Genomic DNA, 17829 nt, shown 5'->3' with positions numbered 1-17829 from the left:
TAAGAAATCAGATATAGGTCAAGAAGGAAGATAGGTCAAGTTGATGATACACCCAGTACACGTTCTGGCTGAGAATTCAATGGCCAGGCGTTAAGATTGAATTTTGGCAGATTTTCACAATCATAGAATGAACTCCTGAAATACAAGAATAAATCTGAAATTTTACCAAAAACTCAATTGTATTATTAAAACTTCAGCAATTCATGTTAAAAAAAAAAAAAAAAAAACAAACCTTGGCAGGAATAAGAATTTCTAGCCAAGCATGGTGGCTTATGCCTGTAATGCCAGCACTTGGGAGGCTGAGTTGGGAGGAACACTAGAGTCCAGGAGTTGGAGACCAGCCTGGGCAACATAGTGAGATCCTATCTCTAAAAAAATTTTAAAAATTAGCAAAGCATGGTTGCGCATGCCTGTAGTCCCTGCTACCTGGGAAACTGAGGTGGGAGGATCGCTTAAGTCTGGGAGGTCATGTCTGGGTGAAAGAATGAGACCTTGTCTCAAAAAAAGAATTTCTCAGCACTGTTGATAGCAGGATTGCTTTTTTAGTTACTATACAACACATTTGTGATATCCATACCTACATTCAGTTGGCACATTAAATATTGTTAACCTTTGAACAGCATAATTATATATATAATACTGAAAATGCTTTTCAGAAACATAGTTTTTTTTTTTTTCGAGACAGGCTGGAGTATAGTGGTGCGTGATCATATAGTTTACTGCAGACTCTCAATTCCTTGCTCAAGCCTCAGGCTCCCAAGTAGCTGGGACTACAGGTGCACACGACCACACCTGACTAATTTTTAAAAATCTTTTTGTAGAGACGGGGGTCTCACTGTGTTTGCCAGGCTGGTCTTGAACTCCTCACCTCAAGCCATCCTCCCACCTTGGCCTCCCAAAGTTCTGGGATTACAGATGTGAATCACCTCACCTGGCTCAGTAACATGTTTTCTGAAAGGAACTTGTACTTAATATTCAAAGCATGAGAGAATCTGAAAAATCCATTTTCTTAATCAACTGAAAATGATTGGCAGCCTATAGTAATCATTTGAAAAGCTGTTTATGTTTTTAAATCTCTGTAAGTTCAAAACTATAAGGATTTTTCTTCTTACAGCATTCTTATAAAGTTTTTTGTTTTGAATTTGATTAGTGAGAGTAAATGTGTTTTGGGTAACTCATTTTTATCTAAAACTTTATTTTCTTTATACTCATCATGTTTGAATTGAAGATGATTTATCATGCATGTTGTTGTATATAGATTTTGAGTTTTTCAACCTTGTAAGCTTTGGAAGTGGCAAAGCTGATAATCCACTTTTAGTGTATGCTCACAGAATATGAAGGTTTCCCAAGAAGAACTTTTCTTGAAAGACCTAAGGATGAAATGGAATTGAATAACAAAAAATTAACTATAGCTCTTAAAGGTTACTTTCTTTAATATTAGGAATGATTGTATACCTACTATTTTATATGAAATATTTTACAAAGATTGGACTATGATATGTAATTTCTGTTATTCTGTCTTATTTACATTTTTACATTTACATTTTTATATACATTTACATTTCTATATACATCTGTTGGCTCAATCTGTGAATATTTATGAACAGTGAGTCAGAATGACATGCCCTATTTATATTACTGATGTTGTTAGATATTTACATGATCATACTACCATTGATCATGTACATGGTCAAGGATGCCAAAAATAACACTGAAATAGGTATTTAGCTCTTTGATTTTTCAAAATCTAAAGCTGAAGCAAAATATTCATTTTTGGTTGAATACTGAGGCTAAAGTGAAACTTAAAGGTAAAGCTCGGTACTCTATCTATTATAGATCAGCACTGGCCAATAGAACTTTCTACAATGATAGAAATATTCCATATTTGGGCCGGGCGCGGTGGCTCATGCCTGTAATCCCAGCACACTGGGAGACCAAGGTGGGCAGGTCACCTGAGGTCTGGAGTTCGAGACCAGCCTGGCCATCATGGTGAAACCCTGCCTCTACTAAAAATACAAAAATTAGCCAGGCATGGTGGTGGGCCCCTGTAATCCCAGCTACTTGGGAGGCTGAGGCAGGAGAATCGCTTGAATCTGGGAGGCAGAGGTTGCAATGAGCTGAGATTGTGCCATTGCACTCCAGCCTGGGCAACAAGAGTGAGACTTCATCTCAAAAAAAAAAAAAAAAAAAAATTTCCATATTTGTGTTGTCCAATATAGTAGCTCCTAGTCACATGTAGCTGTTGAGTTCTTTAAAAGTGGTTAGTGTTAACTAAGGAGGTGAATTTTTACATTAATTAATTTAAATTTAAAGAAACAGTTGTAGCTAGTGGCTATTGTATCGTACAGTGCCGTTATAGATAAACCTACTAATGATATTTAGTCACTCTTTGCCTATCCCTCCACCTGCCTCCAATAACCATCTATACCCAGAAATGAAGAATTTGTTTTTTTAAAGCATGGGAAGTTCAGTTACTCAGCTATCTCCCTCATGTAAGGAGACAAAATACCTCAAAGCCTTTTTTTGCTTTTTGTAGCTATCTCATTATCGAGAGCATTTGAACATTCAGGACCCTGATAAACGAAAAGAATTTCTTAAAACCTGTGTTGGGTAAGTATGGGGGAGAAATGATTTTAAGTATAAATACCTTTACCCAGAAGGAATGAAGAAAATTAAAAAGGGTGGAATGGATAGGCAGGAAGGGGAGGGCTAACAATGAATCATACCAGCACCATTCAGGGTCGCCTCATGCAGTGGTGTTCACACACTAGTCCCCAGCAGAGTTTCCACTGCTTGATGGTAAACTGAGGGAAAAAAAAGACAAATGTAGAGAGATATTTTTCCTAAAGCTAAATTTATTTAATTTGAAAGGTTATCTTTTATTGTAGGATTTTGTCCTCACTCTTCTCTTCTTATTTGGTACTAAAATGAGCTGTACCTTTTTTTATGACCTTAGGTAATAAAAAGATAGCAATACTTTAGGGACCTGATGCATTTTTTTCAGTGTTACTGGTCCTTGAAGCCCCAAAGTCCAAGAACCAGTGATCCAGGGCAAGCTTTCATCCAGAATTTAACTAATTACAAAACCCAGCTCCACATATTCCTGTGACAGGGTGCCTGTTGCTCTTGAAACAGCTCAGTTTGTTTTTGAACAACCTTCATTATTGGAAAGTGCTTCTTTATGTTAAGCTGAAACTTGCTTCCCTGTATCTTTCAAGACAGGTGTAGAGTCTACCCAGCAGTCCTTGCTTCTTCAGGTTCAGTGCTCATGGTTGTTTCAACCATTCCTCATGTGACATGATTTCCTGGCTTCATGTTTAGAAATTTGATTATATCAGTGAAATCCATTTAATGTTACCAAATACTGAGATATGTTATATTGCCTCTGGAAAACAAGGAGAAAAGTTAAAATAGTGAAGTAACTAGAATTTATAGCATCTCTATCTCTTCTAAAAATTCACTATGGCTAAAACTTATCTGGAATAGTCTAATTAAAACTCAGAATTCTTCCTGGAGTGAGCAGAGTATGGGGAATAATGCAGCACTTTCTAAAAGATAGATCTGTGAACTGGGCATTTAAAATCTGGCTTCTATTCTTGGCCTTCCCCATTGACCACATGACTTTTTGGCAAGACGCTGTCCCTCAGCATCTTCATGTATAACAATAATGCAGCCGGGCGCAGCGGCTCACGCCTGTAATCCCAGCGCTTTGGGAGGTTAAGGCAAGTGGATCACGAGGTTAGGAGATTAAGACCATCCTGGTCAACATGGTGAAACCCCGTCTCTACTAAAAATACAAAAATAAGGTGGGCGTGGCAGCATACGCCTGTAGTCCCAGCTACTCTGGAGGCTGAGGCAGGAGAATTGCTTGAACTCAGGAGGTGGAGGTTGTAGTGAGCCAAGATCAAGCCACTGCACTCCAGCCTGGGTGACACAGAGAGACTCCATCTCAAAACAAGCAGACAAACAAAAAAACATAATGCAGTGTTGAAGATGGGACCCTTGACATTTGTGATATTTGCCAATCTATAAACATACCACCATGGCATGTAATTTAATTTACCTTTTGTACTCTGCCATAAAAAAATGGCTAACAAATCTAGGTGTCCCCTCAGTAAGTTAAGCACAAGTCACAGAATTTCACTGGGATGTGGATGATGGACAGTTGCCTAAGCTCACTCATTAGCTTTGTGACTCATTCACCAAATATTCCACCTCCCAAAATGAGAGGATTCTAATTCATTTATCAGCAAAATTATGAGTGACTATAAGTATTTTGTGGACTCTCAGGATCCCTCTTGTATTGGCAAAACCTTTAATATGAAATTCACGCCATTCATGCTCTGTCTTTCTTCCTTTAAGGGACGCTCTAAAGGTGAACTGAGATCAGATTTGTGAGGCACCACGAGCCTCTTATATTTAGGCTGGCAATTTGGTTTAGTTGGGTTTGTTTCCTTGTTTGAATAGAGAAAGGTACTAACCTTCTGGCACTCTACCAGTTTGCCATTTTCAGCAGAAGATTCCGCACACATACAGGACCATTACATGCTCCTGGAACGTCAGATCATTATTGAGGTTAGACTCCTCATCTCCACATCTTTTGCTTCAGTGCCAAGGCTCAGTGCCGTTCAGCATCTAGGAGATTTCTATGCTCTGCACGTGGGTCATTTCTTACTGGTTTCTAAAAGCCTTTCATTTTCTGCCTGTACACAATAGCCCCCTTCCTCCATTGTTTTTAGGATCCTTTTTCCTCTTACCAGCTGTTAACCTGGAAGTATTTCTTCTTCATCCCGAATCTCCCATGTCATCCCCACTTCTATTTGTTTCCATCCAGCATGGAGCCATGATCATTTTATGGATTTTAAACTACTCTGGGGATATCCTAGGCAATTTCTTTCTTTTTCTGTTCTTTGTTTCACTCCTAGGGTGGGAAACACAACTGCTGTAGTATTAAAAGATTTTTCTCCTGCCTCTACTCCATGGACATTGTTTTTTTTTTTTTTTCACTTGGCTCACTCCACCACAGGCAATTGATCGCCATCTAGAATCAGCAGGACAGACTGAGATCTTCCGAAAGCACCCCCGCAAAGCCTCCATCCTCAACATGCCACTAGTGACAACGCTTTTCTACTCCTGCTTCTATCACTACACAGAGGCTGAGGTACAGGCAAAATATGGAAGATTCCACAAACTCTCATTGCACAAAAAGAACATAGTTCAAATCCAGTACTTTTATGTACTCTATTAATAATGGGTATGTATAGTTCTCAGAAATCCACCTGGAAGCTTTCCTGGCCCTCACCAGGGGTAAGAGGGCCTCATCTGGCCAGGAGGGAAAAGAGGTTTGTAAGGTTTGTGGCTTCAAGTGAGCTGGCATGCTAGCATAGCAAGTTCTGTCCCTGGTGCTGTTACCTGTAGAAGTCTCTGTTCAAAGGTCCACGATTTCAAATGGATTAGCATGATGTGGAGAAAAGCAGCAGGGTGGCAAGTAGCTATGGATACTTTTTTTTTTTTTTTTTCTGAGATGGAGTCTTGCTCTGTCGCCCAGGCTGGAGTACAGTGGTGCGATCTTGGCTCACTGTAACCTCCGCCTCCTGGGTTCAAGCAATTCTCCTGCCTCAGCCTCCTGAGTAGCTGGGATTACAGGTGTGCGCCACCACTCCCCGCTAATTTTTTTTTTTTTTGTATTTTTAGTACAGACAGGGTTTCACCATGTTGGCCAGGCTGGTCTTGAACTCCTGACCTTGTGATCCACCCGCCTCAGCCTCCCAAAGTGCTGGGATTATAGGTGAGAGCTACCACGCCCGGCCACTCTTTTCTTTCTAAATTTTTCAAAGAAGTATGGGTTCCACGATAACAAGCAGACATTTTCCCCTTATTTGGATTAGCAGAAAATGGGAAAAGGCACCATACTTATTAATCCAGTTCTTGATAAGCCAGTTTATAGTGGTATCTGACTATTCCCAATGGAGCTTTTCCCTGAAATTAATTTCTATGTTCAAATGGCAGCAGAGTAAGATGTAGAAAGTCTCTGTAGTGGGAAAGAAAATGAGAGCTTGAGTGGTACTTGAGAAAGTCAATATCACTAAACTTCCTTTTTCACTTTCATCCTAGGGGACATTCAGCAGTCCTGTCAACCTGAAGAAGACATTTAAGGTAGACACAAATTGGTCAGTGTTATGAAAGTAGTGATCAGGGTAACTACATGGAGTGGATGTTGCTTTGTAACCCTGTACAGTGTGTCCTTTGATATTCAAAGTTAAAGGTGGAAAGGAATGAGTTTGGGAAAGTGAGAGAAAACTGAATGGCCTATAGCAGTGCTGGGGCTTGGGAATTAAGAAGTTCTTGAACTGAGAAATTTTTTTATTTTAAGGGGCAGAGTCAATATCAGGAAATATTTAATGTCTGTCTTTTCTAAAATTCTTAAGCACCCCCATTGATGTATTTCTACTTCCCCTTAATTTTTCTTGGTCTCTGCTTTCCAGATCCCAGATAAACAGTATGTGCTGACAGCCCTGGCTGCTCGTGCCAAGCTTCGAGCCTGGAATGATGTAGATGCCCTATTCACCACAAAGGTGTGTGCCCTGGAACTGTGTAGTGCTGCTGAGGCCTTGGGAGACAGAAGGGTTCTATCATATTATAAGTTCTAGTTACCAGTTTACATTTTTCCTCAAACTTTTTATTTTCCAAAATTTCAAACCTAAAGAAAAGTTGAAAGAATGAATTTTATAGTTCATATAATAATCAAATATATACTATAATAGTATAATAGTCTTTATCCACGTCACTAATTTATTAACAATTTTGCCATGTATGCTTTCTCTTTTTCTATACCTATGTGTTTTTCTTTTCTGAATCATTTGAAAGTAAGTTGTAGACATCTTAACACCTCTCCTTTAATACTACATAAGCACAATATTAGGCTGGGCACGGTGGCTCACGCCTATAATCCCAGCACTTTGGGAGGCTGAGGCGGGTGGATCACCTGAGGTCAGGGGTTTGAGACCATTCTGGCCGACATAGTGAAACCCCATCTCTACTGAAAATACAAAAATTAGCTGGGTGTGGTGGTGTGCACCTGTAATCCCAGCTACTCGGGAAGCTGAGGCGAGAGAATTGCTTGAATCCAGGAGGCGGAGGTTGCAGTGAGCCAAGATTGCACCATTGCACTCCAGCCTGGGCAACAAGAGCAAAACCCTGTCTCAAAAAAAAAAGAAGCACAATATAATTATCACTAAAAAAATTTAATATTAATATAATAATATGTATTTAATCATGGTCCATATTTAAATTAGTTATTTATAGCTAGTTTTGGTTTGCTTCTGTATTTTTTTCTATCAGGATCCAATCAAAGACCTTGGATTGAGTTTGGTTGTCATGTCTTTACTGATTTGCCTTTTTTTAAATTAATTTTTATTGTATATTTTTAAGGTACAACATAATGTTTTGATCTACATATACATAGTGAAATGATTATACAGTCATGCCAATTAACCCATCATCTCACAGTTAGCCATTTTTTGTGAGTGTGGTAAGAGCCCCTAAAATTCACTCTCAGCAAATTTCCAGTATACACTACACTATTATTAACTGTAGTCCTCATGCTGTACATTAGATTTCTAGATTTATTCATCCTGCATAACTACAACTTTGTATCCTTTGACCTACTTTTTTCCCCCTCTGGAAACTACTTTCTATGTATTTGACTTTTTTAGATCCTACATGAGTGAGATCATGAGGTTATTTTCCTTTCTGTGTCTGGCTTATTTCACTTAGCATAATGTCCTCCAGTTTCATCCATGCTGTCACATGTCAGGATCTCCTTATTTTTTAAGTTCTGAATATATTCCATTGTATATATGTACCACAATTTCTTTATCCATTCATCCATCAATGGACACTTAGGTTGTTTCCGTATCTTGGCTCTTGTGAATAATGCAACAATAAACATGGGAGTGTAGATGTCTCTGTGAGATGCTGATTGCATTTCCTTTGGATTTATATGCAATAGTGGGATTGCTGGATCATATGGTAGTTCTATTTAAACATTTTTGAGGAACGCCTATACTGTTTTTCATGATGGCTGCACTAATTTACATTCCCACCAACAACAGTGTATCGGGGTCCCTTTTCTCTACACCCTTGCCAACACTTGTTATCTTTCTTCTTTTAAGATAAATGTTATTATATATTGTATATATTTAAGTTATACAATAAGATGTTATGAGATACATGTAGATAGTAAAGTGGTTACTACAGTGAAGCAAATTAACATATCTATCATCTCAAATTATTTTTTTTGTGGCAAAAACAGCTAAAATCTACTCATTTAGCAAAACTCCTGATTACAGTACAGTATTATTAATTACAGTCCTCATCTTGTAATTAGATCTCTAAAGCTAATATTCCAGCGTGTATGTATATATATACCATAGTTCCATAGTTTCTGTATCCATTTGTCTGTCAATGGACACTTAAGTTGTTTCTTTATCTTGGCTATTTTTTAGAGGGAGGGAATTATTTATTTGTTTATTATTTTTGTAAGTTACAGATATTTAAATTCTCAGCAATAATTTATAATAGTTACATTTCATGAATAGTTAACATCTCATGAATAGTGTTACAATGAATGTGGAAATGCAAGTATCTTTATGAGGTGATGATTTCATTTATTTTGGGCATATACCCAAAAGAAGGATTGATTACTGGGTCATATGATAGTTCTATTTTTAATTTTTTTTTTTTTTTTGAGAGAGGGTCTCACGCTGTCACCCAGGCTGAAGTGCAGTGGCATGACCATAGCTCACTGCAGCCTGTTTTCCACATTGGCTACACCAATCTACATTCCCATCAACAGGGTACTGGAGTTCCCTTTCTCCACACCCTTGCTAACACATCATTTGTCTTTTTGATAACAGCCATCTTAACAGGTGTGAGGTGATATCTTATTGTAGTTTTGATTTGCATTTCCCTGATGTTTAGTGATACTGATCACCTTTTCATGTACTTCTTGGCCATTTCCATGTCTTCTTTGGAGAAATGTCCATTCAGGTCTTTTGCCCATTTTCAAATATGGTAATTTTTGTTTCTGCTATTGAATTGTGTGAGTTCTTTATATGTTTTAGATACTAATCCCTTATCAGATATGTGGTTTACAAATATTTTCTTCTAATCCATAGGCTGCCTTTCATTTTGATTGTTTCCTTTGCCATGCGCGCTTTTTAGTTTGATGTAATCCCATTTATTTTTGCTTTTGTAGCCTGAGCCTTTGGTGTGATATCCAAAAAAATCATTGCCAAGGCCAATGTCAAGGAGCTTTTTCCCATGTTTTCTTCTAGGAGTTTTATGGCTTCAGGTCTTATGCTTAGGCATATTATCCATTTTGAGTTGATTTTTGTGTATGGTGTAAGATAAAGGTCTAATTTCATTCTTTTGCATGTGGAAATCCAGTTTTCCCAGCACCACTCGTTGAAGAGACTATCCTTTCCCCATTGGGTCCTCTTGGTGCTTTTGTTGAAAATTAGCTGACCATATATGCTTGGGTTTATTTCTAGGCTCTCTATTCTATTCCACTGGTCTATGTGTTTATTTTTATGCCAGCCCCGTACTGTTTTGATTACTATATATAACTTTGTAATATAATTTGAAATCATGAAGCATGTTGCCTCCTACCACTACCCCTTTTTTTTTTTTTTGAGACGGAGTCTTGTTCTGTCACCCAGGCTGGAGTGCAGTGGTGCAATCTCAGCTCACTGCAACCTCTGCCTCCAGGGTTCCAGCTAATCTCCTGCCTCAGCCTCCCAAGTAGCTGGGATTAAAAGCATGCACCACCCTGCCCAGCTAATTTTTGTATTTTTAGTAAAGATGGGGTTTCACCATGTTGGCCAGGCTGGTCTCGAATTCCTGGCCTCAAGTGATCCACCCACCTCGGCCTCCAAAAGTGCTGGGATTACAAACGTGAGCCACTGCACCTGGCCTCCATTTTGTTTTTCTTTAACATTGATTGCATTGGCTATGCGGGATCTTTGGTGGTTCCATATGAATTAGTTTATGTTTTAAATATCTGTTTTTCCATTATGGGTTTAAAAATTTTCTGTTTTTCCTATTTGTTAATTATTTAATTAGTTATATTAACTAACAAAGCAATACGTGTCTGTTGTCAAAATCAAACACTGTATTAAAGTATAGAAAGAGTGAAGTTCCTTTTTCATTTTCTACCTACTCCTATCTTACCCCCTTTCTCAAGGCAAACACTGTTAAAAGTTTAATGGGTAGCTTTCCAGACCTTCCCTCATGAATTTGCAAATAAACATATGTACTTATAAAGATATGGAAGGTGGAATTATTTTCTACATTGATAAGTTCATACTACAAATATTAAGTAAGTTACTTATCCCATTTAGTAGTATTTCAAGACTTTTCCCTGCATTCGTTTCTATAGATCTAAGAAGTTATTTCAAACCTGATTCATTTCTACTCTCTCAAATCCCTTGATTTTTCTGAAAAATTCATTTCTCATTATTTCTGTATCCCTCAGCACCCCCACCCACCCACCATGTTATTCTGGTCTGATCGTAAAACATAGACTAACCTAGAATGTGTTGAGTGTGCCTGGCCTACCTGCCGCTACCCCATCTTCCTCTTTCAGAACTGGCTGGGCTATACCAAGAAGAGAGCACCCATTGGCTTCCATCGGGTTGTCGAAATTTTGCACAAGAACAATGCCCCTGTGCAGGTAATGGGTCCTAAAGAGAGTTGGGTACAGGATATTCTCGGAGACCTAACTTTAAGCCTCTTACTGGTCAGTGATGGGAGACCCGATCTGCTCTTGTTTTCCCTTAAAGGCAGCACAATGGCTGCAATAGGCCTCAAGATAGAAAAGGCCAGGGAGTGAAATTCTCTCCCTTTCTCCCCTTTAGAAACAATTCCAAACTCTCCTCTCTGAGTAGCATCTACTGTGTTAGCCCAAGTGGAATACTGATGTACTGTTCAAATGATAGAAAAGGAGAACTTGTGGAGAAAAGACATCAGGGAGAAATGAGCAGAGCACTGGATCACAGCTAGAGCACTTATTGCTGGCATGTGTATCTGGCTTGAGGATCACGAGAAGTGTGCTCTTTCCTGCTTACTGAGGCAGCATGGGAAGTACTGTGTAGCATTACCTCATTCCCATTGCAGAACTAGTCCTATGGTTGATGACAGGAATTGGAAACATTAGCTATTGAACTCTTTTGCCTTCTTCAGGATTTTCTTTTCTACCTTGTAGAGCTCTGTGCCTTATGGGTCTTTGAATCATTAATCGGAAGTACCTCTTCCCACAGATATTACAGGAGTATGTCAATCTGGTGGAAGATGTGGACACAAAGTTGAACTTAGCCACTAAATTCAAGTGCCATGATGTCGTCATTGATGTGAGTCCCCAAGAAGTGGGAGTCCTCCGTTAGATCCTCAGTGGCGAAGCGGGGTGGGGATTATAATATTCTCTGTCCAAGATCCTGAGGTGCTCCCACCACGTTTGACTGAATGGACAGAATAATCTGGCAAGAGTTCGTTTGGAGACCAGCACTCCTGTATTATTTTCCCAGCCCTCTGACTGCTTTCTCTGTGTTTTTATAAACTTGTCGTACTTGGAGAACTCATAGAACTAAATCAAGCTGTACAAGCTGTGTAGTCTTCTCTCCAACATGGAGTTCTGTGGGCACTGGACCCCATTGTTATCCCACTATAGCCTCTTAGCCTCTCCTTGAGCGTTGGGTCAAAGTGATAATGACAAAAAGAAATAAGCCCTCATGTGTGCACAGTAGCACACACCAGTAGTTCCAGCTACTCAGGAGCCTGAGGAGAGAGGATTGCTTGAGCCCAGGAGTTTGAGACCATCCTGGGCAAAAAGAACCCTGTACAGAGGCTGATTGGAGGTTTGTATTGTTTGTTTTGATGCACAGACCTACCGGGACCTGAAGGATCGTCAACAGTTGCTAGCATATAGGAGTAAGGTAGATAAAGGATCAGCAGAGGAGGAGAAGATTGATGCTCTTCTCAGCAGCTCGGTGAGCAGCTACAGTTTACCCCTCCAGCAGGCTCAGGAGACAGACAGTTCACAAAATAGTACCAAGTGTATGTTCCCAAGGTCTGGAAGGATTGCAGTTGGCTAAGCCACATGGATGTAAGGCTCTCCTCTGGGCACAATGTCAAAAGCACTGCTTTGAATAGCAGAAATTACTCCTGAGATGCGGTATGATAGGGGGGTAATCTGGGGACCTCAAGCTAAGACTTAACTGTAATGCTGTGATAATAGTTAAACCTAGCAGGTAGGAGAAACTAAATATTGAAAGTATGAAAACATGTTACAGATTCAGAATATCCAAACTGTATGGTCTCATGGGGTCGGATGGGACCTACCTGTTGAAAATAAGAAGTGGGTGAAATAGATGTTAGCTATTTGGGGAGCTCAGCTGGTTCATCTCTCACAGCAGGAAATTACTGAGCTCTTTGTTAATATGAAAGTTAGTTCCCTGTTAGGTATTTTGGGACCTACCTTAGGGTCAAATGACCAAAATTAGGCTTGTAAAATACAAAATAGGTGTTTAATGCATCTTTGAATAAATGAACTCCTCCGCATATTTTAAAAAATTTCTCAACATCCCCCACCTCCCGATCTGATTCTACTTTTTCTTTTCCTTACATTATCTAGCTGAGCTTGTTTTGTTGCATTTTCTCTGCCTTGCTGTAGGGATAAGTGAAAACTGATCACACACTTTCATTGTTTCCTCTTTCCACAGCAAATTCGATGGAAGAATTAAGTGGCATTGACTACCCTGAAGCCTGCCTCATTTCCTCCTCTCCTGCCTGTGAAAGCAGAGAGAGCTCTTCTTTGGGAGAGCTGTGGCATCACATCGCTTGGGCCCATTACCCACAGGCAGTGCCAGCTACTCTTGACACAGATAACTTCAGACTGATCTTCTGTCCAAGGAACATCATCTGAGGATCGAGATCTAAAGCTTTGACTCAAGAGAATGATTCTCTCCACCTGGTGCTCATATGAAGGTGGGAGTGATTTCTAGATTGGGCCCCTACTGGGTAAGATCTCACTTGGTCTGAGAAAAGTGACTGCTCCAGAAAGGAAGAGGTACAGGAGTCATAGGGTGGCTACTCCATTCCACTCAGCTAATTATGATCCAGGACTTGGCGCTGGACATTGGCAGTTCTGCTCTGAATGAAGTCAGAACAGAACCAAAATGGCCTCAGGAAGGAATGCCAGTGTTTCCCAAGACCTGCTGGAGATGCACTCACACCAGACTGCACAGACCCCTCCACATTATGCCACACATGGCCTAGACATTGTGTTTCCTCAGCCATTTTCCCTCTGCTGCCCCAGTTTTCTCTGTCCAAAAGCCTAAGGTTCTTCTCTCACTTGAACACAGATGACCTTGCTTGGGTAATGAGACATCCCCTTTATCTCTTCCTCTACTGCTAGCCCAGACCCGTCACTTTATAAGAAGCTCAAATGCAGCAGTGCTGGAGAGCTCTCTCTTTATGCAAAAATCTCATTTCACCAGGAGCTTTCAGAAGTTTCACCTGGGTTAAACTCAGCAGCATTTCTGTTAGGATATTTAGATGCAGGTTTTATTTTCACACTTGGATTCTTGCTCTGTACCAATATTTGCCTCCTTTTCTGTGACTGAACTGGGTTTTTCTGACATGTCTAGACTCCTAATAAAGGTATTTCTTCCTTGGTGCCTTCTCTCCCGCTCCTGGTGGTTTTGTGCATAATGATGAAATAATTGCTCAGGATCTTAGGATCGTTACAAGTCTCCCTCAGTGACTGCACTCAGCAGCCTGTCAGCACATGTCAGGTTATAGAGTAACAGTGCTATGGCAAAGCAGGGCTGTGTGGTTAACAGAAACAGCACGGTGCTGGGAGACACAAGACCTGACTTTTTCCAGCTCTACCACTAACTAGTTATATGATGCTGGGTGAGTCCCTTTCTTTCTCTGGATTCATTAGATAATCTAAAATTTTGTAGAGTTTGTTTGTTTGTGAGATGGTATCTCGCTCTGTCACCCAGGCTGGAGTGCAGTGGCGCTCTCAGCTCACTGCAACCTCACCTCCCAGGTTCAGACAATTCTCCTGCCTCAGCCTCCCCGGTAGCTGGGATTACAGGCGCCTGCCACCACGCCGAGCTAATTTTTGTATTTTTAGTAGAGACAGGGTTCCACCATGTTGGCCAGGCTGGTCTCAAACTCCTGACTTCAGGTGATCTGCCTGCCTTGGCCTCCCAAAGTGCTGGGATTACAGGCGTGAGCCACCGCACCCGGCCTGTTTTTTTAAACAGACATGGTCTGTCACCCAGGCTGGAGTGCAGTGGCACCCTCATGGCTCACTGCAGCCTTGACATCCCATACTCAAGCAATCTTCCCGCTTCAGCCTCCTGAGTAGCTGGGACTACAGGCGCGTGCCACCACACCCAGCTAACATTTTGTAGAGTTCTGTGCTCCTGTGACTGTGGAGTGGGTGAAGTCATAGAAGGAAAAGAGAAGATTCTCCTACAGAGGCACATACCATGCCTTAAGGCAATATGGTTCTCAACTGGAGGCAGTTTTGCCCCTCAAGACATTTGGCAATGTTCGAAGTTGCTTTCTGTTGCCACACTAGGCGTGCTACTAGCATCCAGTGGGTAGAGGTCAGGGATGCTGCTAAACGCCTTACAATCCACAGGACAGCTCCACAACAAAGGATTATCCTGCCCACATGTTAGTAACACCAGTGTTGAGAAACTGCTTTAAGGGGATCAGACTCCATCTTTTGCTCCTCCACTTTGCAATTCCAGGTAACCTCGTATTTAGTTCCTTTCTTGATCATCCTTCTTGCTATTGAAGAAACAAGAGTTTAATTTGCTAGATTGTACTAAAATTATTGGTTCATCTTCAAACAAACAGTGGTTGCTTTATTAACTAGTATATTGATTAGGGTTCATTTAGAGAAGCAGAACCACTAGGCATATATATGCATTATCTAATCTAATCTATATGTGCAACTTGTTAGAGAAATTTGACCTTTCTCTGACCTGTTAGAGAAATTGGATGAGAAGTACTGAGGAGTAGAGCCTGTCTTTTCTGTTTGAGTACTTCCACTCAAGTATGGCAGCTAGAGGATCTGTTTAAGGTAGTTGTCTTCATGTCCAGTGGTAGAGCTTGAAATCCATAGGGAAGGCTGTGAAGAAGGGAACATCATTATAAAGTGAGTGAGCAGGGACAAGCTAGAAACCATGAGAAGGGACTGGGACCCATGTCAGTTCTCACAGCCTCAAACCTTGATGAGGTGGGTGTCCCGCTGCTGGAAAAGCTAGTGGCCTTTGTCATGGAACTGAAAAACACCTGGCCCAGGAGTGAGCAACTGAAGAAGGAACCAGGGAAGATGTAGCAGTTACAGGCCCAACTGTTGCCCCTCACCAACAAAGTACTCAGCAGATAACAACATGTGTGAACTACAAAAGTACTTCCCCTGATTATGCACACTGAAACACAGGCTGGTTGCTGTTCATTTCCACCCTCCTGATCTTGCATAGAAATGTCTCTGGTGGTCCACCTTAACCGGAAACATACAGGGAAGGGAATTCTGGAAATTGCAGTTCAGCCTAGCCAAGGTGACATAATACAAAACGTTAACAACTGATCCCCACTTTTGAGAATGCATAAGTAAAGGATAGGCCTAGAATTCATGTCTGTACAACTCGTATGCTGCATTGGTCATGCTAATCTAGGTTTTGAGCTTCTTTTTCCTTCGGAGCAGGAAGCATTACTTGGCAACATTAGGATGACCTACTGACTATTTTAGTGTAAGAAAATGTTTCTTAGGTTTGATGAGAACGTCCATGCCCCTCATTTCAGGTGCAGAGACTTTGCTTCTATTTTATTTTATTTTTTATTTTTTTGAGATGGAGTCTCCCTCTGTCGCCCAGGCTGGAGTACAGTGGCGCAATCTCGGCTCACTGCAACCAACGTCCATCTCCCAGGTTCAAGCAATTCTCCTGCCTCAGCCTCCTGAGTAGCCGAGATTACAGACATGCCACCATGCCCAGCTAATTAGTAGCTGCCACCATGCCCAGCTTTTTAGTAGAGACAGGGTTTCACCATGTTAGGCTGGTCAAACTCCTGACCTCAAGTGATCCGCCTGCCTCGGCCTCCCAAAATGCTGCGATTACAGGCGTGAGCCACCACGCCCGGGTGAGACTTTGCTTTTAAAGAGATAGTGTCGTCATATAACAGCCTTCCTATAAAAGGGATTAGAGAAGCCAGATACAAAAGGTCACATATTGTATGATTCCATTTATATAAAATATCTGGAATAGGTAAATCCATTCAGACAGAAAGCAGATTGGTGGTTCCAGAGGCTGAGGGTGGGGAGGGATAGGGAGTAACTGCTTAATGGGTTTAGGCGTTCCTTTTGGGAATATGAAAGTATTTTGCAACAAGATAGAGGTGGTGGCACAACATTCTGAATGTACCGATGAATTGTTCACTTTAAAATGGCTAATTTTATGTTATGTGGATTTCACCTGAAAAAATTTTATTGGTTTCTTGAACACAAAAAGAAGGAGTTGTAAACTAACTCAAGTAGTGCTAAGATCTGTAAGATATTCTAGTCTGCAAAAAAAAAAAAAAAACCCTAGAAATCCAGAATCTTCTGTTGGGAAAAGGAGGGTCTCATACTGCTCTAGTGTAGTACTCCTAGAAATAGTGGAAGGAACTCATGTCCTGATACTCAGCTCAGGAAAACCTCTAAGTGGGGCTGGCCTCTTTAAGACTCAGAGACTGTAATCTGGTAGTTAAGGAGTCATAATCACAAGTTTCTTGGGTAATTCTCCTTAGAAATGTAGTTCTTACCTTCCAGGATCAGAAGTACTGAGGAGCAGAGCCAATCTTCTCTGTTTGGTGATAGATATATGTAGATGGGTTTATATGACTTTGAGTTTAGTTTGTAAAATCTAGATGTCCCTGCCCTAGACAGGGGACAATGATATTTAGTTTGGGTTATTTTGTACCCTGTGGAGAACAGAGTTTAGTGAAAGGGAAGCATTTCTTTGAAATGTGGTTCTATGTGTTCAGTCCTATTTCCAAAACGCAGGAGGGAATGGAAGGGAAAACGTCCTGGCCCAAGAATACCTGTAAAACTCAATTGCTGTTGTAAATTCATCTGCCGAAAACAGTGCCTGTAACCTGTGTGGAGAAACAATACTTTGGGTTTCTGTACAGGTTTTTCATGAGTCCAGGATTCATGGGCAGCCAGTGATTAGGAATCCTCAAACACTCACACTCTAGAGTGTGAATTCAAGAGAGGTGAATTCCAAGTTCAGAATCTGGGAGTAGAGAGGTGCTGAAGCCCACCGTCATGAGTGCTTGTGACCTGGGCGCACACACCATCATACACACACCTCCTACATAGACCCCTCTTCTACCGACACAGGGAGCCAAATTGATTAGTGTCTATCACTGCAGGAAATAGTGGCTTGGAAATGGACATGCTCCAGGACCTTGAGTCCCTGCAGTTTGAGTATGGGGTTCCAGAGGAAGATCGTATCTGGCTGTATTTGCAGGGCCGTTCTCGGGGACTGATGATCAAGGCTTGTGCCCATGCAACCTTCTTCTGCAAACTATTATATAATTTGAGGTAAGCTGAATATCCAAATCCAGGAAGATGGACAAGAATCTCACTGCTGAGAATTCAAATGTCTTAAATTTCTTTTATATTGGAGGGTAAGTTTGGCTGGTGGATTGTCATCCTATCTTTTCCAACCCAGAGTCAATGACTCCTGGTCTAAAAGGACAGGA

General features: G+C 40.8%; 2 protein-coding genes and 1 long non-coding RNA gene across 7 annotated transcripts in view; 2 read left to right on the top strand and 1 right to left on the bottom strand.

The window, feature by feature from the left end:
* The window catches only part of VIPAS39 (VPS33B interacting protein, apical-basolateral polarity regulator, spe-39 homolog), a 31171-nt gene extending 17430 nt beyond the window's left edge, over window positions 1-13741 (top strand). For all 3 annotated transcript variants that reach the window (XM_024231405.3, XM_054530898.2, XM_054530897.2), the window contains 9 exons: window positions 2537-2610; window positions 4500-4575; window positions 5027-5161; window positions 6115-6156; window positions 6486-6575; window positions 10649-10735; window positions 11322-11411; window positions 11943-12047; window positions 12780-13741. In XM_024231405.3, coding sequence (XP_024087173.1) covers window positions 2537-2610; window positions 4500-4575; window positions 5027-5161; window positions 6115-6156; window positions 6486-6575; window positions 10649-10735; window positions 11322-11411; window positions 11943-12047; window positions 12780-12800 — 720 coding nt within the window. In that variant the 3' untranslated portion in view covers window positions 12801-13741. The remainder of the gene's footprint in view (window positions 1-2536; window positions 2611-4499; window positions 4576-5026; window positions 5162-6114; window positions 6157-6485; window positions 6576-10648; window positions 10736-11321; window positions 11412-11942; window positions 12048-12779) is intronic.
* On the bottom strand, window positions 1140-17290 carry LOC129049945 (uncharacterized). Its single transcript, XR_008513369.2, has 4 exons — window positions 16885-17290; window positions 15066-15211; window positions 2727-2804; window positions 1140-1370 (listed from the first exon to the last, which is right to left on the bottom strand). It is a non-coding gene; the product is annotated as an uncharacterized LOC129049945 (long non-coding RNA).
* NOXRED1 (NADP dependent oxidoreductase domain containing 1) overlaps window positions 14358-17829 on the top strand; it is a 34525-nt gene continuing 31053 nt past the window's right edge. Inside the window, exons 1-2 of one of the 3 annotated variants that reach the window (XM_054530899.2) lie at window positions 14358-14828; window positions 17497-17668. In XM_054530899.2, coding sequence (XP_054386874.1) covers window positions 14750-14828; window positions 17497-17668 — 251 coding nt within the window. In that variant the 5' untranslated portion in view covers window positions 14358-14749. Of the gene's footprint in view, window positions 14829-16569; window positions 16933-17219; window positions 17669-17829 lie in introns of those variants that run through there. The other 2 variants (XM_054530901.2, XM_054530902.2) reach the window with 2 other exon arrangements.

The sequence above is a fragment of the Pongo abelii genome, chromosome 15 (genome assembly GCF_028885655.2).
Source record: "Pongo abelii isolate AG06213 chromosome 15, NHGRI_mPonAbe1-v2.0_pri, whole genome shotgun sequence".
Taxonomy (NCBI): domain Eukaryota; kingdom Metazoa; phylum Chordata; class Mammalia; order Primates; family Hominidae; genus Pongo; species Pongo abelii.
The sequence above is the reverse complement of the archived record's forward strand: the minus strand, read 5'-3'. Positions and strand labels throughout refer to the sequence as shown.